Source organism: Apis florea, unplaced genomic scaffold (assembly GCF_048593485.1).
Source record: "Apis florea isolate Af1SG1 unplaced genomic scaffold, ASM4859348v1 contig_3802_pilon, whole genome shotgun sequence".
In the NCBI taxonomy this organism is placed as follows: Eukaryota; Metazoa; Arthropoda; class Insecta; order Hymenoptera; family Apidae; genus Apis; species Apis florea.
Genome location: NW_028256863.1, coordinates 3,025,842 through 3,048,805, shown reverse-complemented (window position 1 = coordinate 3,048,805; position 22,964 = coordinate 3,025,842). Strand labels below are relative to the sequence as shown.

The following is a 22,964-nucleotide window of genomic DNA, read 5'->3' as shown; positions in this document are numbered from 1 at the left end:
TTTCTCGACGCCACCTTCGAAAAACGGGGAGAAGGGAGAGAAGGAGGAGAGGGAACGGGGAGGATGGTCTTCAATTAACTCGAGATTTCCTTCCTATTTTCGGTAATACCCTGCTCTTAAAATACCTTAAGCGATTCCGGGTACGAATTTTCTTGTTGGATTAAAAACCTGGATTATTAAGGGGATGGAGGAGGAGGAGGAGGAGGAACTCGAGTCACTTCGCCTCTTTGTGAAATAACGGGTTTCTCCGCTGCAATTTGATCCGGGAGAAGAGTTGGAAGAGGAGAAGAAGGGTCGGGAGAAAGTTGGGAGCGGGGCGGGACAAGATTAAAATTTCAACGCGATTCCGTTCGCCTCGATAAGGGGGGGAGGGGGGGAGGGGGGGAGAGGAGAAACGATAGAGGATGGTCTGGCCGCGAAATGTCTTCAGCTTGTTAGGGACTTAACGAGAAGAAATGCGGCGGATGAGCGGGACGCGGCGGTGGTGGTGGTGGTGAAAAAGCGGGGTGGGATAAAGGCCAGACCTGGTACAACCTGCTCGAGAGCTTTTCGAAGTTGAAGCTGCGCCTGGTAATACCGGGACCGAACCGAATGGTCGAGTACTAATCCGAGTGTAATAATGGTGTACGCGCTCGCAGCCTCGTCGGAGAAGCGCGCATCTCTCTGGCCGCCTCGTCTGCCCGCTTTCAAACTCGTTATACGATTTTTAATACATCGCACCACCGGCCCGCTCTAACGGCTCTCTTTCTCTCTGTTGCTCAAACTGCTCTTTCAAACTCATCTCTCTGCGTCGTCCCTGTCATTTTGGACGAATCGAAAATTCAAAGCTTTGAGAGCGGGGAAAAGGATTGCAACGCGTTTGCTTCCTCATTCGAGAATTTACAAAGTCGAAGAATTATCGCTTCTCTCCTTTTTCTTTTTTTTTTTTTTTTCTTACTATATCGTTCGAAAAGTCGTAAATACTTTGCGTTGTCGGGACAGTTTCCCTACTAGATGCGCGTCGAGAAATGATTAATCGGTGTTTACGAGGCGCGAGATAGCGGCCGGATTCATTATGCATTACAGTTTGAACAACGGCAAACGACAGTGAGGAATTGCAGCCGGCTGCGATATTACGCGCTTACGCTGAGAAATTTATAGGATACTCCCGATGGATTCCTCCCTCTGCGATGAAGAATCGGGGCAAGGGGGATAAAGGGCCGTTTCGAATATGGCGAATGGAGAATTGTCCGCCGCTCGATTTCTCCAAGTCGAGGATGGAAAACGCGTCGAAAACGCGTTTAAAAGCGGCGAAAGGAACGCGTTTCGTAAATCCAACTGTTTCCCGGGGGCGTCCTCCTCCTTCCCGCCACCCTGCATTGCATTTGAATACCAAAGACACTAATCCGCGCGCGGACCGATTGAAATGAAAATGCACGTCCACGAATCCACGGCGTGGAATATTCGCTCGAATATCATTTTCATTCGAGGCGTGCAACAACAAAGCTTTAACACCGGTCGATTTATAGGCGCGTGCATAAACGCGAGGAGGAAGGGGGTGAATCTCAGGGGTGAAAGTCGAACGATGCGACGTGGAGAATCGACGAATGGAACGAAATAAGGAGGGAGAGAGGGAGAGAGAGAGGGAACTGGAAAGTTCTTTTACAGATCGGGCGTAATATTTACGCGCATTCGAACGTTGATGAATATTGTTTTTTTCTCCGATTTTGTTGCAGCGACGGCGGCCTGGCCGAGGCAGGAGCAGCCGTGCCCGATAGCTGGAGACTTTTGCATGAACGGTGGTACCTGCCTGTTTTTCGAGACCGTCGGTGAACCAGCGTGCAGGTGAGCCAACATCCATCGATTTTTCTTTCCCGCGAGAATTAAATCCCTGACGGACCTCACTCGTCCTCATCCAATCCTATCCCCGTATACGACGTATTCCGATCATCGTTGTTCCTATGAATCATCATTACAAATCGAACAATCATCGGATATACGATTTATCGAGTCGATGAAAGGGAATCGTGGGGGGGAGGGAGGGGGGAGGCCGATAAAGTGTGTCGCGTCTCGACTTGGTTGGCCGTGTTTCTCTCCGTGTGTCTGTGGAGAACGGATACAGATTGAAAAATATTGAAACAAACGACTGCGAAACGCTTTTCCCTCGCCTTCGCGGAAGACGGAGAGATCGGGAAGAGCCGGGTCGAAATTGAGTTTCGCTTCTTGTTCGCCTCTTTTCCACCAACACCTATCCGCCCGCTCGCAGCGGATGAGATTGGGAAGGGAGAAGGGGGAGGTTTTTCGCGGCGATGTTTGTTGCCGATTTCGTGCAGCTCGCCAGACACGTCGAGTCTACCTACCGCCGACCATCCTCTCGTCTCTCTCTCTCTCTCTCCTTTCTCCGTTCCAATCGCAATTCTACTCTTTCTCTTTTTCCGTCAACCCATCCCTTACAACCTCTGACCCATCCATTAAAGAAGGCCATCTCTCTCTCTCTCTCTCTCTCGTTTCTCTTATATTCCATTCTCCGCCTCCTTTTCCTTCCTCCCCCCTTCCTATTCTTTATTTATCGACTTTTCCCTGTTCCCTGGAAAAGGAAGAAGCTGTCTCTCGAGCCGACTTTCGGCTAATCGAACTGTTTATCCTCCGCGGTCAATTTCAGTGGGCAATTTCAATTATTTACCGCTTAGACCCGTCGATCGAAGAAGATCGGGAGGAAGAGAACGAAACGCTGAGTCCTCGAAGAGAGAGAGAGAGAGAGATTAAAGGAACGCGAGTCGTTCGTTTTCGAATGAAAAATTCGTTTCCACCAGGTTTCCACGTTCATCTCCGTGGAATTCGTATCCAGGCCGAATTTTCCCTCCACCACCTTGGCGCGATTTCATCGGTTCTTTCGAAAATTAAATTTCCCAAGTGGCACGCCCCGCACCCCACGGGAGCCGTCCATCCCCTCCCGCGGCATAGGTTTAATTAAAAAAGTTCCCGATGATCGGCGCGGATACCTCCGCGGAATTAGCCGGCCGATCAATCGCGAAGGAACACGTTGTTTCCCACGCAATTCCCCCCCCAGTTCTTTCTCCCCTTTCTCGTCGAGTTACTTCCGAGTTCGGTGTTAAAAATCACAGAGAGAGAAAGAGAAGAGAGAGAGAGAGAGAGAGGAAGAGAATGGAACCGGTGGAAAAAGTTGGCCAATATCAAAGCAAACACTCATCCGGCCAACATTTCCCTCGATTCTGGCAAACACTCGACTCGGTAATTTCAACGAAACGAGGGAGGAGAGACCGCTTCCCTATCGCTATTATTCCAACGACGCGGCTCCAACTTTCCGCCGTTTCCTCGTACGCGTAACGAGAAGCTGGAAGCTTCCTGAGACGAGAGGAGACAGAAGAAAATCGGGGCGGACGACGACAATGGCCTTTTTGTCGGTGCGCTTTGACGTTGATTAGCCGCTCGTTAAATAAATTCGGAGGACGGAGCTGATACGCGAATAAAAGCGAGCCGGCGGAGAAAGGCGGGAAAAAGGGCGAGCGGCGGTGGAGAGAGAGAGAGAGAGAGGTGGAGCAAAGGGAAACACTGTGGTCTATGGACGGGTCCCAATGCGAACACCGCACTGCCATCGGTTGACGAGGGTTTATTGGCTTTATCGAGGAATCAGGTCGTCCCCAGGAGGAACACCAGGGTCGAGGGAGGGGAAAAAAAAAAAGGAAAAAAAAAAAAAGGAACGACCGTCGGAAAGAATGGACAATGGACAAATGAGCGTACACCGAGCATTGTCTACTCGCATGCGACCAACTGGGGCGCAAACAGATTCGTACGTGTACGTATTCTATTATTCGTGGAAAATGAGTTGGCCCCGCGCGCGCGGCATGGAAAATATTCCGTAAACACGAATATTTCGTATATACTGGGTCGCGCGAATGATGAAAGGGCGTGGACCTCGATAGAAAAGTATTAGCGCTTCCGCTGCTAATAAATCGAATTTCTTCCCGACTCGAGCCGAGCCGTGACGACTCGTGTTCCTTTCCCCTCCTCTCGATAATAAATCACGACTCGTATCTCGGCAATCCCCGATTTATAGATTTCCAATGAGTCGTCTTCTTTCCTTCGAATAAATTGTCTCCGCGGATAAACTCGGAAAAAAGTGGCGTTAAATGGCCGACGATCGAGAGAGGCTTGACCAGGTTCGAAAGAAGAATCGTCCGGATCGAGAGAGAGAGAGAGGGGGGGGGGGGGAAGTTGGGGGATAGGTCGATGACCCAGTTTAAAGTATCGCGTGAATCCACCCTTTCCAATCATCACCGATCCCTTTCGCGGCGGCACTTCACCAAAATACACACACACACAGTTGATGCAAAGCTTTCGCGCTCACCCCGGGATGGATGAGCGCGTAAATCTCGCCAGGAGACTCTTCATCCCGCGCGATCCATTCAATTCCGTACGACCTCTGATTCCGCAAACTCCTCCGCTCCTTTCTCCTCGAAACGACAAGGCAAAGAAGATAAGAAGATAAAGAAAAGATCAGTTAATTGAGAGATGAATCGAGCGATAAACGAGAAAGAGATATATCCTATCATCGAATATATCGAGAAAATATTTGAAATATTTGTGCCGGGATACGCAATGAGACAGGGGTTGGATAATTCGACGCGAGGTGAAAAGTTGGGCTCGCGCGACGATGGCAGCGCCGTTCGCGGCAGACAAGGTTGGGTAAAAACGGGGACGTTAAAGGACGACGGAACGATCAGGTACGCAACGCCCTGTCTGCCAGGAGGTGGCAGTAGCCCGGACGGGAAGGAGAGAGGAGAGAGAGAAGAAAAAAAATGGAAGAATAAAGCACCCTCTAATATCCAGTGCTTCGCCGACCTCTCACGCCTTTTTCTTTTTTCTTTTTTTTTTCCCTTTTTCTCTCTCCTTCCGTTTCCGTATAACCCTGGCCCATTTTCACCAGCGAGCCTCGACGCTCGAACCTCGGCCCGCATACGCACAAAAGCTGTCGCACAAAGCGGCGTGCCGTCCACGCGAGCTCTCACCACCAATCCCTCTCATCTCCGGATACGAATTCCTACTTTTCAGACGCTCGTTATTTTAACGGAAAGGTGCAAAGCTTTTATATGAAAATGTACTCCAGTTTCGTGCAAGGTCGCCGCCCCTATCTCCGCCAGAATTTTCGATTCGCGAGGCCGCGCGATATTCTCGAGTTGATTTTTCGACCCAGCGAAATACAACGAAGTCGACGTTTTGTTGTAACGGTGACGTGACTCTATCCTCTTCGATCTTTCTTTTTTTTTTTTCTTAAAAAAAATGATTCTTCAAGCCCATGATTTTTTTCCCTCCTTGATTCTACCCCACGTTTCTTCTTCTCTCGTCTTCCAATATAACGTCAAGCGTGTTGTAAGTTTCTTAATAAGTAGAAGGACAACGAGATTGAGATTTCATCAAAAATCAACGCGTTTATCCTCTCGAGATTTTTTTCTTCCTTTTTTTTTTTTTTTTTTTCATCTTTCATATCGCCATATCGAGAGAGAGAGAGAGAGAGGGATGACGTTTCACGATTCGCAGATTTTGAAGCGAGGGGAAAAAAAAAAAAAAAAAAAAAAGAATAAAGATTGATGCGACTGATTTGTCTTGCGCTATGGCGCATCGTACGGGGCGAAAGTATACAGGAGGAGGAGGAGGGGGGGGGGGTTAAAAGCAGGGACTGGAAGGTTAAAATAATGGATGGACGGTAGCGGTGGTAGGCGCAGCGTAAAGAGCGCGTTCCCAGAGTTTTACTTAGCCGGCATTTTTCACGCGTCCCAAGGAGAAAAAAAACGGGGAGGAGGGGGAGGGGGAGGGGGACAGTGACTGAGCGTTGTCACATCTAATACGACGCTGTTAGTTTGCATCACGTTAACGCAACGGTATTGTAATAACGTTGCAAGCCCCCTCACCCGGAGGAGATGCGCAAGATTTTGGACGGGCGTTTTGAATGGAGAGTCGCCCCCCCCCCCAAAAAAAAATGAGGGAGAAAGGGAAAAAAAATAAGGGAATAAAGAATGAAAATCAAGGGGGGAGAGTGGAAAGGGTAGGCTATTGCCTTTTGCGCGTGCCCTCGGACGTCTTAATAGAACTCGAAATCCCGCTTAACGTTGAAAGAAAAATAGCATGCCTATACATTTAAATTGAAGTTTTCGTTTGAATTTCATGTAGGCGTTAAATTAAAACCGATGGAAACCGGCACCGCCGCGGCTTCCAGCCCCGGCTCCTCCCCCGGCTTTTCGTTTCCCTTTACCACGGATCCCGTTCGCGCTCCCGTTGAAAAGGTTCGTTAATAAAGACGATGAAAATTACGGGTTAGGTGGATCTTTTTAAAAGGGGAAATAACCACGGAGGAAGATTACGTCGAATGCGGGAAAAGGGATGTCGAGGGATCGATTCAGGTATGAAAATTCCATCGGCGATACCTTATCTTTAAATTTCTAAACGATATAAAATATTATCGCAATTTATCTTTTATGCGTCGCGGTTAAAGGATCAGAGGATGCGTTTGAAAAAATTCGATCGAATCTTCCTTCTTTTCCAAAATATTCCACTATTCGATCGATCTCGCAAATAACGCGAAGGGTTGAAACGAAACCCGGCCAAGAAATCGTAGCGCAGGGTTTACCCGTGGTGGAACGCGGCTCGAGAGTTTGCAATGAACGAGGAGAAGCCAGACACCGAATTCCTTGACGACCGCAAGACATAACGCGGCTCGACGTTCGGCCAACGACATTTAACATTCGGACCACGAGCCGAGAACCGTTCGAGACCGATCGCCGATTAGTTTGGCATAGTTCGAACTCCGTTGGAATCCGTCCGTTCGTGACTTTTCGAAAAACCTCGACTTTTTTAATCTCCTCCTCCAGGATATCCAAATAATATCCTGTAAATCGAGCACGACTCTCGCTCGAGAAAAGAGACCGAGAGAAGGAGGAGGAGGAGACTAACGGTCCAGTTTCTCCCGCGGTATTTAACCGGCAAATAGTTGGTCCACCGCGATCACCTAAAGCAGCGAAAATACGAGGCCCCAATTTTCCACGACCACCGCTCCACGAAACCGCTAGCTTATCGTCTATTCCGAGTGCCGACTAAATTCACCGTGTCACCGGCAGACACGTTTACTGGCGGAGGAACGATCAGAGATACCCGTCGCTCCTCTGAGACGCGGCGAAGGAACGCGCATTTCCGGGGAACCGCGGAACGCGTCTCTCCGTCCGAGTTAATGCGCCAACACCATCCGTTCGTAATCGAATAGTCGGGAGAATGGTCTCTCTGAGGGAAGTGGAGGAAGAGAGAGAGAGGTTCGGTGTTTTCAACCCCTATCCACGATGGTCTTTGTTATTTAATTTAAAGGATGACCGATACGACGCGATAACGCTGCTCTGCCTCGTCTTGCGCCCTCCATTGTTGCTCTACGACGTTTGCATACAAGTTTCGGCGACTTTTATGGGGATTTACTTAATACACTTGGAACCGAAGTTACGCGAACACGGTTTTCGATTACGAAACCGTTTGTCGGCGATTTAATTTAAATTCTTATAAATATGGGCTATGATTTTGAATAAATTAGAAAATAACCACGATGATAACCGCGAGATTATCGTTGCAAAACGAAATTACGAAAATTTTCAACCCGTCCAACGTGCCTACGCACCACTTGATCCCCGTTATCGTCCACCCCCGTGTATCTACACCTCGTGTAAATATCGTTCACGCGACACCCCTCAAAAGGGGAAACGCGCTTGTCTGAAAAATCAACCGCCTTTCGTGCTTCCGTGGTCCGCATAAATTTCCTTCCGCGTCTCGGATATAAAAAATATTGCCGCAGGAAAGAAAGTTGTTTTATCGTGGCGGCAGCACGGATTTGCGAAGCCATAGAAATTCCGACTTAGTTTGCGAAACGTTTCCACCGCAATCCATTCGCGAGATAAGTTTGCATTCTCTTTCGACCGACGGACCTTTCAACTTTTAAAGAGATCTTTTTTTTTTATTTTCTCTTCTGCAACACTCGATCGACGAGCGAAAAGTGGTTTCCGTAAGCTGATTCGACGGCAGGTTACACCACGCGACAGTGGAAAGTGCAGAAAGCATCTCGGTTTAAGCCGATCTCGGGATCTCGAAAAACCCTTGATCTCGAAAAAAAACCAAGGAAGGGAGGGCAAGATCGCTTGACCACGTTTAAACGACGCGTTTCCTTTTCACCTCCTCGAGAGGGGGCGGTGAATCGTGGCGTCCGTCCTCGTGAAAAGTTAAATGACCGCTCAATGCTTCGCCTGATAATTCATCCCCAAGGATTACTTTTTTTTCGCGTCTTAAGGATAGCGTTCTTCCACTCCTCTTCCATTCCCCATCGAACAATGTTCCAATTTCCCTGCCAAAGCGAATATTTGGAGAAGAATCGTCCAATCTCCCCGTTGTTGTCGAGTTTCGTTACGCTTAGAACGCTGATTCGGAAATGTAACAACGCGTCGAAAAACGGCGTCGAGATCGAAAAGAAGAAGAAGAGGAAGAAGAAGGGTTTTGAATCTGTCGTTGAATCGTGTTCGTAGCACGGCAGGTCTTTTCAATCTTTACACCGTACACCGTGGTTCGACGAGAGGCAAGGTTTTGCGGGTCCAAAGGGGTGGCTTATGAATGGGCAATTAATCCACGAAAACCACCGGCGCGTCGTCCTCGGTGCTCGCGTGCTCCGTTACACCGCTAAGCCACCTAAAATCCAGCCGTCCACCCGCCATAGCACACTGTATTATTCAAAGAGTGCCTTTCTCTCCCCTTTCTCTCTTTCCATCTCTCTAACTCTTTCCTCCTCCTCTGATAATGATTTATTTAGCCGAGCAGCATACGCAAATAGAGGGGAGGAGGAGGAGGAGGAGGAGAGGAGCAACTAACATTAGCTGCAACTAAGCCGGCAGCTGTACATATTCCTTTCAAAGGGATTATCTTTGCGACTCTTAATGACGTTACGCGATACCTTTACTCGGTCGAAGCTTCGGCAACACCCGTCCAACGCGCCTCCTGCAATATTCAATTTTCTCTTTGCGTCATTCTCTTCGTAACCATCGCGAAATTTACCGGCATTTTCACCCCCAGCGTCCACGACCGCGATACGTTCCAATGTTCATCCAACGTGCATCTCGTCAACCGTCCAACGGGGATGAAATTAATAAAAGCGCGACGCGCATAAGCGTCCAAATAGCGGGGATCCCTTTACGCCCCAAACAGCCGAACAACACGCCAACTCGTGACATATAATTAAACTATCATCTCCATATTCATGCCAGCCAAAGCAAACTTCCATACTCATCCATATACATTGCTAAACAGTTGTCGGTCACCTATTTGCATTTAGGTTACAGTCTTCATTAACCGGGCCGGTGCTCGCGCGTTAAAACGCAGAAATTTTTGTAATTCCTCCTTTTTTTCGTCCCCCCCCCCCTCCTCCTTCCTTCCTTCTTTCTCTTCCTTTACCCGCGCATTCTCTTTCATCGTCGCAGCTTACACGTTTGCTCCGTCTCGTTGTTGACTTTTAAAAAATTCTCGCCAACCGACCGATCCCTTTCAATCTATATCGACTATATTCAACCAACCCATTTCGCCCGCAAAGAAATCCATCCACCCATTCATTCGCCACCGTTACACCGTTATTACCGCCGCCATTGTATACCGGTCTTGTATACCGAGGCGGAGGAGAGAAACGGGGGGAGGGGAGGGGGCGGAGGAAGAGAAAGCAAATCGAAACGTCAGCGGCGGTGAATGGCGTTTCGGTAACCCACTCGATGCCAGCCCCGATGGTAACCGGATCCACTTAGCCGATCCTAGGCGGCTCGCGGGAAAAATTCTTCGACGACGCGTGTCGCCGACACTCTCGCCGGGTTGAATGTTGGCGGCGGAATGTTGTGTATGGAAAATGGGGCGAGAAGGGCGTGAGAAAGCGGCTGCAACCAATACGATAACGCGTTTTGACACGTGAAACTCTGGCAAATCGGTATCCCTCGTTCGTTTCCACGTCACCGACGAAAATATACGGCGGGGCGACGAACAGGGAGGGGGGGGGTGACGCGTTACGCCCCTGTCTGTGCGCTGTGTCTCCGCGCCAAGACGAAATAAGGCTTTCGTCTCGCCTCTCTCGTTCCCCACTCCTCTTCTCGGCTCCTAGGCCAGTCGTTCCATTGTCGAAAATCTCTCTCTCTCTCTCTCTCTCTCTCTTCACGCGCGATACGATAAAAAGTAAGATCCTGCCCTCGATATTCGTTAGAGAAAAAAAGAATCGATATTTATTTTTTCGATTTATATGATTTTCCTCGTGAAAGGAAAAATCGAGAAATTCGAAAAGGATGGATAATTGAATCGTCGACGGAAGAGGAGGAGGAGGGGGAAAGTTGGAGGAGAACTTTTTCCCACCGCAGCGGAGATGGGTGGAAATTTTATTGCGTCGTGGAAAAACGTCGGCCGGCATTACAGCCCGTATCGATCTCCCCGCGAGACAGAAAAATAAATAACATAAGCGGGGCAGGGCGAAATTAAAGCACCGCAGAGAGAGAGAGAGAGAGAGGAGTCTCGCGTCGATGATCCCGGCCCGGCCCGATTTACGCGAGGAAAAACGCGATTCTCGAGGCGCAAAGCCGAAGGTGTCCCCGTCTCTCGCTACGATCCTGGTCGCTTGTGCGCGAGAGGAGAAAATAAAATTTGGATCTCTCTCTCTCTCTCTCTCTCTGCCGTTCTTGGGTCGCGCGGAAGCTCGGCATCAAGCTTTTTTTCTCGCGGCGCGGTAGCACGGCAGACAAGACGGTACCGTGGCCACGGCTAGCCAAAACATTCAGAGACTTGATCACGAGCCAAAAATCTCATCGTGGCACCGCCAAAAAGATACACCTGGCCCAGTGGCGGGGGGAAAAGGAGGGAAACGATTCTATTTTTCTTCGACTTCCTCCTCCCTCTCCCTCCCTCCCCCTTCCTGCTTTCGTCGCGAACGCCCCGTCTGACGCGTCGTCGTCGTCGTCGTGGTCGTCGACACCTCACCTATTCTCGAGTCTCGGTGAATTTTCGCCCCGCGATTCAATCCCATAATGAACGTTGGCCCCCTCTGCCTTTTCAACGAGCAGACGACGACAGTAATTATCGGAATGTCGCCCTCGGGAAACCGTTCGTAAAAACCCGTAAAACGGAAAAAAGAAAAAAAATAGCATCGATCGCGAGCGATCCATTACTCGAGAAAGAAATATTTACAAAACCTGTTTTCCTCTGTTCCTGTTTGCTTCGAGCGCGACTTCATCCATCTATCGGTGATATTATTATTGTCATTATTATCATTATTATTATTATTATCATCGTCATCATCGCGATCGCGACGCTCCGCATAACGACGCGGACGCGTCACACTGTTCCGCTTGGATTTTAATAAATTCAAAGCAGCCGCGGCGCTGTTAACGCACGCTCGAACCCTTTGTCGCGTTATTTTCCTCATCGCTCGATATTCCATATTGTGTATAAATGCGCCACTGGCGGCGGCGATCATCTCCGCGCTGCGATGTCTCCATTTCCTTGCTCCCGCGAACAGTTTGATCGTTACACCCGTCTCCTCGCGACGAACGAGATGGATGGAAATTGTTCGGGCGAGAAATTATATACATTTCTTTTTCGGTCGAGATGTCTAAGGGAAAAAATGATCGGTTCAAAAAAAAGTAGTGTAATTGGTTCGTTAGGAAAAGGAAAGAGAGAGAGAGAAAAAAGCTTTCGCTTATTTTTTTATCTTTCCATCTTGCTGATTTGATTTCAACGTGTTGCAATTCAATTAAGAATTACGGGAGATGGGGGGGAAAAGGAACTTCGTGTGTAACGCGTAGGATACACGCGTCGTATTTTTTCCAACGGGGATCCGCGAAAAAAAATAAAAAAAAAAAAGAAAATGGAGCAAAAGGGTGAGCTCTTTCTCCCGCGTTTTTCTTTTCTCAATGGATGGAAATTACGGCTACCGACCGAACCGTTACCGAATCCATCGAATTCTCGTTCAATGATCGTTTTCTTCGCGGTTGGTTATACCACTCGACTTTAATTCGACATTCGACCTGGCTGGCTTGTCCCTTCGGCTGAATTATATCGATGCCGAATTACGCGACGTACGTCACTACCTACATTTCTTCCAGGAGCCATTCCAGGAACCGATGAGAGATAATTAAGGTAATTTCTCGAGGAATAAAGAATAAAAGAGTAGAGAAATCCGCACGAAACATTGACCACAACGCGATGTGGTCTTCGATCCTTTTCTTTTCTTTTCTTCTCCTTTTTTTTTTTTTGAACGGCTGAAAATAATAGGAAAAACAGAGGACGGATAAAGAAGAATCGATACGCGGCACAACGATCGAGCGTAGAAACTTTTTTTCCTTTCGACGAACGACCGGGAAAACAGAAGCGACGAGCAATCGGTGAGAGGAGGGAATAAATTTTTCCGCGAGACAATGAGAGAGTAGAAGAGGGCGAGAAGGGGGAAAAAAACGAGAAAAAGGGACGGGTCGACCTCGGCCGATCGAAAAATGAGAGAAAGAGAATCTTTGGAAAATTTATCGTCGAATTATAATCGTCTGTCCGAGCGATCATAGTTAGGTACACAAAGGCGAAACAAATCTGTTGGCGCTATAATAAAAAACGGAAATGAAGATGATCCGAACGTTGTATCGATTGATCCTCCCCTCAGCCAATCGGATTCGCTGCGTTTTTCCTTCTCGATCGTTTCGAAACGTCGAGACAAAATCTGATAAAGCCGGGCGAGCGTTTCCAGTACGTAGATTCCGTGTAGCGTGAATCGTCACACGCGATCATATTATTTCTTTTCTTTTTTCGTTTTTTAAAATTCAATTTTTTCGAACGAAGTCGAAGATCGTAAATCGTCAAATCGAGAAGGGATCCGCCGTAACCGCATTCGATCCGCCTCTAAAAACGATTCCAGCCTCTAAAAACAACGTTGGTTCGTCTCCGAAAAAAAAAAAAAAAAAAAAAAAAGGATAGATTCGAGAGTCGCATCGAGAGAGATCGCGGCCGAGCACGATGTTTATTTATCTCGACCGTGTCAACCGGATGAGAATTTATTAACGTACGGGGAGGGATATGCGTATCTCGTCGCTAAAAATTAAAAACAATTCCGTCGTAAATTTCCGCGCGATCATCGCGCAATTAAATCCGCCTTAAGCGCGAATTAACAGGGAAGCCGAGGATTTATTTATTCGCATTCGCGAGCATCGCGTATTCTCCGGCAGGGATGTGCAAATTTTCAACGATCGGGGCTAAGAATAGAAAGGTTCAGCTTCGATAACTTATTCCAATAATTTATTATTCAAAGCGAATTCGAATAACCGTAGTTAACATCGAACAGTCGAGATTAAACGAGGAGCGGATCGATTATAGTAGCTACGAATAAACGTCGCTTTAAATAAAGTTATTACCTGAAATTTTAATTTCGACTCGAGCTAACTTCCGTGTTCCGTAAGAGAGAAAAAAAAAAAAAAAAAAAGAAAGAAAAAAAAAAGAAAGAAAATTCGATCGAAGAATTCGAAAAAGGAGGCGCAAAACACTGAGAAAACGTGCGTTCGCAAAGGCAGCAAAGGGCGAAACACGGGCGAGGCGAATCAATGACAGAAGAGGATACTGCCACAAACTTAATTAATTAAGGTGAATCGGGCCGGATCGTCGTTCCCCGTTTTATACTCTAAAACTGATGACTAATGGCTCCTCTGATTAATACGTACTGCAGATGTTGCGTACCGAGATCTAAGCATTAAGAGTACTACGCCCGACTCGAACGATTGAATTATCACGGACAAACTGGCGAAGTATTAAATCGGCATCCGGATTGGCTTTGAATAACAAGTCCCTCCCCGCGATCCGCGTTATGAATTATGCATACGCGTTGCAAATCTAAAATAGATTGAAAAGAGATTCCCCCCCTCCCCTCCCCTCCCCCTCGAATCGATATCGAAACTTCGCCATCGAAGAAAACAATCGAGGGATTAGCTTTTAAATGGTAATATCCGGAGAACCAAAGACTTTGAAAAGTGTATATACCTTCCCTCCCTATGTATCTCTCTCTTCGTGCTACAATTTCTACGATAATTTATTTCCTATTTATCCTACTCGTAGATCGTGCCAATCTGCAATTTGACCGGAACACGTAGGGAACGTAACTTTTACAACGTTAGATTGCCCAATTTATCGATCGATTTATTCTCCCCTTGTTCCCTTGATAATATACATATATTTCCGTTATTACTATTCCAACTACAACCACCGTTACGTTCCCTCATCATCGTGGCCGAAACGCGCTTGTAAATTATGTTAAAAGCGAACGCCTTGCCATCCATACGGGAGCGTGTAATTAGCGAAAGCGTCTAGTTTACGAGGAGGAAGGTAAACAGAAGCGTCCACGATTTTATCAATATCTCTGAGTGGGGTGAGGGGGAGAAGATATAGAACTCGAGGGCGGGGTGGAAATGTTGACCCAGCGATCGGTCGCGCGATTCTCTCCAGGGGCGAAATGTGTTAAGGAAGGTTATGGTAGGTAGGAGAGAGCGGGTTGGAAAAGTTAGTTTCGGTGACATATGCGACCAACACGTGTTGAGAGGCGGAAGTTGAGAGGCGGGAGGATAGGAGCGGGTCGAGCTGCGGGCCGCGCGACATTTCCACCCCGTCGACTACCTCGAACCGTCGTTTAAGGAAATAGAGCTGTCCAAAGCAAAGCGCGGGCGACCTCTTTCCTTCTCGAAACCGGTGCCAATAAACGCGGTAATCGCGGCCGAAAAAATATATAATCGCTCTATCCATCTATCCATTAAAAAGCAAAACAACAATTCCTCATTTAGAGGAGATCCCGCATACACATTATTTCACGATTATTCCCGCATTTGATCATTTAAATTTAAATTCGAATATTTTGATTTGAATTTTAATATTTTAATTTGAATTTCAAATTGGTTTTATATTATAGATATATAGAGAGAGAGAGAGAGAGATAATGGAAGAGAGTTCATTCGTTCCATTAAACGCGCGATCCTAAAATTAACAATCGCGAAAAGTAAGGATATATTATATATTGTTTGTGGGAATAATCGGTTTGTAACGCGAAAAGACGAAATGTAATTCGTGTTGCTAAATTAACCGGAATCGGTATTCAACATTCCCTCTGCAACGCGTCCGATGCACAAGTCGACCGCTGATCGGGTGAAATGAATAATAATGAGAGGGAGGGTGTCGTCCACGGCGGAGGGAGGATAATAAACGGAAACTTAATCGAACGACTCGACGCAGCCAGGCCAATCCGATTCGAGTGCTTTCCTGTGTAACCGCGCGCCGATTTTTCTCAACTGGCTGGATTTCCGCCGGATCACTCGCGACCCCCCCATTCGAAGTAATTAATCGATTTCCTGATCCTCCCTCCCCTCCAATATAAATATTACCGCGAACGACCGACCGTGACCGCAAATCAGTAACGGCGCCCGTGAAACAGCGGGGATGTAACGCGTCATCGAATGCCTTCGATTAAATAATTATTAATAATGACGGGTGTTCGGATGGAACGAACGAACAGGCGGTGATCGATTTGACCCACCGTTTTATTTCGCCCGAGAAATTTTCGTCACGAGGCGACGCGAGGGGCGGAAACTCGCGTGGAAACTCGCGCAAATTAATTTCGGCGGAACCGAAAACCGGAGATATAGATCCGGCCGGGGCTAATTACGTTGCTCGCGTTCTTAAAGGTTTACCGTCGGCTCGCTAGAGAAATTCGACCGTTTCGCTTAATTAAACGCTTCCCTGATTAATTAGAGGAAGATCGAGAGCGGCTCGGAGGTTCGGCAGACACACGGGGAGAGGGGGGGAGAGAGGGACAGTTGGCCGGATCGTAAGTCGACGATCGTAAAATTTTCGCCTCCCCCCTTTATACTCCCCCGCTCAACCTTATTTCCTTTGCCGAATTGCTTTTATTCGCGAGAGCACATTCGCAATTTTTCCCTCCCTCCGTTCGTTTTATCGAACGTACACCGGCCAAGTTGAACGAAACTTTCTACGCTATACACTTTCCAACTGGTGGAAAAGTGCATCCTCTCGACGCGGAGCCAATCCTGACCGAAGTTGAAAAATGTTTACAGCTGCCTGAACTGTTTTCGTTGCGCGTAATCGATCCATTCTCTTTCAAAAATCCTTTCCAAAAATATCGTCTTCAAAACAGCAACTGGTGAAGAGACTGGAGAATTAGAATCTTATCTTCTCGAGAGAATTTGCCGAGAGAATTACAATTCCAACGAATTCGAGGTCTTACTCCAACACGGATAACGTGTTACGCGTCGATCGCAGAGAGCGAGCATTCGAGCATTTTCCCCGCTGCTAACAGGCAACGACGCAACGGACGGAAAATGATCGAGGGTCGAGCTCTAGCCACCGTCCCAATTTCCCAGACAGTAACCTGTCCCGCCAGCTGGCACCCTTCGGGACATCAGGCTTTTCGCTCCTGACCCACCACCAGTCATCCCTCCCCCTCCATCCCTCTCAACCCATTCCATCCACTTATCCTTCCCATATACCACGTCCGAAGGTTATGGTTCGGCATAAATCTACTTATAACGGCCGGCAACTATTCGTCGGTACGGTAGACCATTTCACGTGACCCCCCTCACGTGATGTATAAATCGTGCTTCTTTTGGGGTTGGCTACCACCACTTACGAGGGTCGCTGCTAACTTCCTATCTCGAAACGTATCTCTTGCTCCTCGTTTTCTCTTTCCGCCGCTTTTACGCCCTTTCTCCCCCATCGATCGGCCCGCTCGACACACGTTGGACAAAGTTTATCGATGAAACGACCACGACCACGAGGAGGAACGATCGGTTTTCGTTAACGCGATTGTGATCCAACAAGATATTACGAATGCGCCCATCCTTTGACCGCAAATTTCGTGGAGGCAGCTGTCGAGCAGGGAGGAAGTTTGCGCTAATTACTCGGGCAACCCCGTAATCGCCGTATATCATCGAGAGAGAAGGGTCGCGCGTTGAAAGACCCACCAAGGATTAAGGGATAACGAATCCCTTATCCCACCCCTTCCATCGTTCTTCGTTTATTTATCAAATCGAGAAACGATACGAGATCGATTTCGATCCTCGCTTCGATCCAATCCTCTTCGAACAGAATTACCTCGAAGGAATTTCTTCTCGAAACGAATCTCTCGAGAAATCATCGTGCGTGCGTGCGCGCGCGTATATATATATATATATGCATACAATCTAATCGTCCAGGTTAAATAACTACTTAACTTACGCGTATCGCGATAATACCGTTATATTTATACGCGTCGTAACCGGACGCCTGAACCGTCCGAAGGCGGTTGAATAGCGGTGTGCGCGGCCAAGTTGAAGGAAGGGGAAAGGCGAAGGTTGAGATACGTGGGTTCGACTCGGCACAGGTGGCAAGAGCGCGCAGGGTGCACAACGCTCGGCGGGTGGCTAGAACCGAGACCTAACCCAGTTTCGCTCGCGGCAAGCTATCCACGGGGGGTTGGTGAGCGCGGGGCAACGAGCGTGGAAGAGGAGGAGGAGGAGGAGGAGGAAAGCCCCTGCCGCGTGGCTGCTCGAGACTGTTTCGAAATAAAGTACGCCACGTTATAACCGTGCCTCTGTACACACGTTCGGAGACACGAATAGCGAGGATAGGCCGCGCATGCGTTCCACGCACGCTCGAATAATTTCGAAGAGGAACAGCAGACAGACGCGCAGAGGCGAGAAACAGGAGGAGGGAGGGGAAAGGAAGGTGATAAAAAAGGTGATGGAAGGAGGAGGAGGGAAGAAAAGAACGCGGTGCAAGCGTGCAAAGAAAGGAAGGGTGGGGGAGGTTGGAACGCGAGGGAGTGTAGTGCTCTCCCCCCCCGCCCATTTAAAGCGTTATCTTTGAAATTGCGTACCGCGGCAGCGTTATTAAATTAAGTAAACCGCAAAAAAGTTTCTTTTGACCGTAGTACCCCGCCGACCAGTGGTATACACACTGGCTTGCTACACCGGTTTCCGGTGCAGTTACGGGCCGAGGCTCGCTCGCGGCATATATGGGAATTAATACAGGAGGAAAACCACCACCCTCTTTCATCCCTTCCTATTTCGGGCCGCCGCACAGGCATCGAGTTTCTAAAACCTGGCTCTGTTTCGCATCCCTGGCTCCGGCCACCCCTATATAAAAAGCTACTTTTAATTTTTGCGATCGTGATACATACGTACACCCACCCCCTCACCAACTGCGACCGGATGGCTGACCCGTGGCTAAGACCCGTGTTGGTTGCCGCTTTCCGTGTTGGTTTACGGTTTATCGTCAACAGTAAAACGACTCGAGAAATCGTTAATTTCTAAATAACTCGGTGGATTAAGAAATCCGGTTTCGACGAATAGGATAATAAAAATCTCGAGGCTCGTTAATAAGAGGCAAAATAATTTCACGATTTCTTCGACGCGTTCCTGATTCGCTAATTATCCTATAGGAGGAGGAGGAGGAGGAGGAGGGGGAGGGGGAGGAGAAGGGAAGAAAGGAGGGAGAGGAAAAAGAATTCCTCCATGAATTTATTTTTATTCCCCCCATTTTCCTTCCCGAAAACAAAAGTTTCTCCTGTTTTCGGCAAAGGTGAGGAGAGAAGAAGGAAAGAGCCAGAGAAACTTTACGAGCGATTTTTCCCCCTATAATAAAGGATTCGTTCTTGAAGCGATCGACTCGCAGCAAAGTATCCGCTTCGACGTTCCGCCTCTCTAATTTCTTATTCCTTCGAAGTTTGACAGTTTTGGTAGGAGTGGAAGGAGGAGGTTTCGTTGTCCACCATAAAAAAAAAGAGAGGAAAAAAAGAGGAGAATTAATTAAGGGGAATCTGACACCCTACCCCCGTTATCAGAGAACGATAGGCGAGAAGAGAAATTCTCTCCTCGAAAAGGGTTATTTTTCGCGTAAAAGAATCGATTCGAAAGCGGGATCACGCGTGGTGTGGTATTATTATGATCCAATTTTTGTTTCTGTTTTCGTAAAAGAAAGGAAAAAAAAAAAAGAAAAGAAAGAAAGAAAAAAAGAAGAAAAAGGAAAAGAAAAGGGAGAAAAAATTATATAGTCTCTAATTAAGAAATTTAGAAATAGAAATTACGAGAAGAAAATATAGATACATGGATACGTGACTTCGAAGTCACACGACGACGTTGTAGAAGCTTAATTTGCAAGATTGCGTTTTACGGTATTTCATAGTTACCTACTCATGGCCGCTATTACTTCCACGATTATTCTTCTTTAAATCGCAACTACCTAGGATAATCGATAAATGGTAATTACCAAAGATCAAACGACAAGCATAGGCGAACAATCGGTTCCCCGTAAGAGCAACTTTTACGACGTCCACGTAACGAGGAACTTTAATTTACCATTACGTTTTTTACGACGCGGCGTAGAGAAGCGCGTATAAATATTGCAGCACGCACTTGTAACGTACTCGTCGCGGAAGTGTTATCGAGCCTGGGATACACCGCGCTATCGCGAGTTTTACGCTCAACCGAGAAATCGCGTCCCCATAAAATCCGTCATTCAGAAAAATCAGATTTTAACGACCGCTGTCGGTCGTACGTCGTCGCGCTTAACGTTTTTCGTTTCCACCTGTATCCCTCCCCGCCGCCGTCTGATATCCGCCGTCACCGACGCTCGAAAATTATTAATTAACTCGCGCGCGCGCGCCACCCCTCCCCCGAATTATTCCGTTTATTTTAACCCGTTTCGAATCGGACGGCGTTTTCGAATCGGACACACCCTCGTTATTTCAACGAAACTTGCACGCGCGTTAATCTCGATGGAAAATTATTCGGCACACACACACACACACACACACACACACACACACACACGCACGCACACAGAGAGAAAGCGCGCGTCGAGAAAAGAAGCGTCGAGGAGGGAGAGGAGGGGCACCCTCCTCTCCGAAATCGTCAACGAACACGCGGAGAACAGAGGCCCCCGTTTCTACGGGGGTAAAATTTCCCAACAAGGGTGGGAGGGTGTAGGGAAGGGGGGGATCCATTGTGCGCTTTTCCGCCCCGGCAAAGTCGCGACCACCGGATTCGCGACGAGTTTATTCGCAAACGTTGTACTCGTGTAAAAGAGCGCTACTACTACCCCTGCCCACCCCCCCCCCGGTCCCGGTAAACACGCATGATTACGATAAATCTCAATGGAAAGCCAATTACGTGTTCGTACGAAGTTACCTCGGCGAGCGTTAATGGGTTCAAGTGAATGGTACAGTAAATTGCACTATCTCCGCTGCTGTTTCTGGTTTGTCCAACGGTAAATCTGCCGCCAAGTATATTTAGTGCGTGGTCCTCGTAAATTCGCGAGCGAGGGTGCCGCTCGAACGGAATAAAAAAAAAAAAAAAAAAAAAAAGGGAGGAGAAGAAGAAGAAGGAGAGGAAAAGGGAGGAGGTGGGGGGAGGGGAGGGGACGGGGAGTCGGAAAAGGGAAAAGGAGGGAGGGGAGACGGAAGGAATGCCGTTTCACCGCGAGATTGTCACGGATAGCCGTCGTTAAAATCGCGAGAATCGTTTGGCAAAGTTTATTACAAAATCTCGGTGCACGGATCGTTCCTCGGCCGAATATGCAAACAAGTCGTTCTGTTTCGCCAATATTTATCGCGTTAACGGCATGTAGCATGTGTCCCCTGTCAGTTTTTTAATACACCTTTAAACGCGTACCCAGACGCGCGACAAATTTTCACGGTAGACAGACATATACCGACCGCTGTGAGAAACGTTTTTATTTCTTTTCTTTCTTTCCCTACTCCCGTAGTTCTTCTTTATCTCTCTCTCTCTCTCTCTTTTCTCTCCCTCTCTTTTTCCGTTCGAGTCGAAATCGAACGATTCTACGGTAGAAGGAAAATCTAGATTTTTATCTATGCGCGCGAAATAGAAATAGGATTTAGACGTAGGAAATTTGTCGTGGACGAAAATATGCTTTATCGCACGCTCGGGTCGCGGGTTAGAGATGCTTCCCCTTTGATTTCCCCCAGGATCGTATCAATGGGACAATCTACGATTCTTGGACCCGACTCTGTTCTCTCGCATGTACCATTTCCCCGTGTTGAAATTCCATTGTGGATAGAATTCCCCCTGCCCCCGTTCCAAACAGAATAATATTCGTGGAAACGTGGCTGTAATCGGGAGATGTTCGACCGTTCGCGGATGGGAAAAATCTTTGTATTTCTTCAAATGAAATTCCCGCGTTTGAGGGAAAGGTATGCAATTACGAAGAAACACGCGTAAAATCGTTTAGCAGCCGGGCGGACGTTTCTGATTCTACGTTCTGATGACCCTCCGCTTCTGGCTTGCGAACACGCGAGTGCCGCAAACGACACGTCTACCAGCGTTCGTGCCGCGTCTCGCCGCGGTTAGTTAACCGTGCTATAAATACGACGACGTCGGCATAACATTATTTTTCCAAAGAAACGTCTTGGGCGCATCGAGCTGTCTCTGCCTCGAATCTTCCCTCTCCCCTCCCCCCCCCTCGTCTGGCCCGCGCCACCAAAATTTGCCGAATAAATAGCGGGAATTTTTCCTCTTCCTCTCTTCTCTCCTGCTTCTCCTCCTTCTTCTCCTCCTCTTGCTCTCCTCGATCGAATCATCGAGACAAAAAATCGAGAAATCAAAAAAATTGATTTGATTGAACTCTTATTATTTTTTTTTTTTCTCTTCTTTTTCCTAATTACAGATGCGCGGAAGGCTTCACGGGTCTGCGGTGCGAGACGAAGGACGTCATCAGCACCGGAAGTGTGTACAACCGGCGTAGGGCGCCGTTTTCCTGCAAGCTGGGACTATCGACCTCGTACTACTGCTAGCGATAATCGCGCGGGGCCCTTCCATTCTGAGTAGACCCTTTTCTAAAAAAGAAAGAAAGAAAAAAAAAAAAAAAAAAAAAACTCCAACTCGGTTTACTCGGTTTAGATTAGAACCGGTCGAAAAGAACAGTCCACGAGAAGAATGCCAGCGTGAGAGGGCCAACGCGCGACCAAATAACGAAACGAGCAGGCGATTATTATTATTATTATTATTATTATTATTATTATTATTATCATTATTATTATTATTATTATTATTATTATTATTATTATTATTATTATTATTATTATTATTATTATTATTATTACTATTATTATTACTATTATTATTATTACTATTACTATTATTATTATTAATTATAAACGCGATCGATCTCGGGGATGCACAATTGCGAGATCAAACAATTGCGAAACGAATTACGCAGCGAAATTCACGCGACGAGAACTTTTGAGCAGGGGAAAACGAGAAAAAAAAAACAAAAAAAAAAAAGGAAAGGAAAGGAAAGGAAAGGAGAGAGCGAATCTATGCGTTGATATATATATATATATTTTTTTTTTTTTCGGTGAACCGTTGTTGTCGGGCATTAGAACGAGTCCTCTGTATTGTAGGAAACAGGTTGCAAGAAAAAAAAAATCGATTTTTTTTTTTTTCTTTTGGTAACCGGGCATTCGTACCTTCTTCTTTCTCTTCTTCCGTTTCTACATTCATACCTCGACGAGTTTCTTCTCTACACGATTTTTTTTTTGCTCTATTTCCTCCCTCGATTCTTCCTCTTCTACTTTTATCGTCGTCGTCACTGCTGTTATTTCTCCATTAGAAAAAAAAAAAAAAAAAAAAAAAAAAGAAAAGAAAAGAAAAGAAAAGAAGAAATGTCGCGTTACGACACGTGCCTTGTGTCTCTATAGAAATTTTATCCGCGAGAGAGACAGAGAGAGAGAGAGAGAGAGAGAAAGGGGGAGAAGATGAAAAGGAGAGAGAGAAAAAGAGAGAGAAAGAGAGAGAGCATGTGCGTTTGTATGCAAGTATTTCCGTGTATCGAAACCCGCGTGTGAAAGGAAAACGGAGAGATAGAGGTGAACGCACGAGAGTGTGCAAGGG

The 22,964-nt window shown here is 47.2% G+C and overlaps 1 protein-coding gene across 1 annotated transcript in view; it reads left to right on the top strand.

The window, feature by feature from the left end:
* The window catches only part of LOC100865749 (protein vein), a gene marked incomplete at its 5' end in the record, with an annotated part of 58,428 nt that extends 36,482 nt beyond the window's left edge, over nucleotides 1-21,946 (top strand). The window contains 2 exons of the mRNA XM_003697306.4: nucleotides 1,716-1,824; nucleotides 21,739-21,946. Coding sequence (XP_003697354.3) covers nucleotides 1,716-1,824; nucleotides 21,739-21,865 — 236 coding nt within the window. The remainder of the gene's footprint in view (nucleotides 1-1,715; nucleotides 1,825-21,738) is intronic.
* Nucleotides 21,947-22,964: the final 1,018 nt, after the last annotated feature.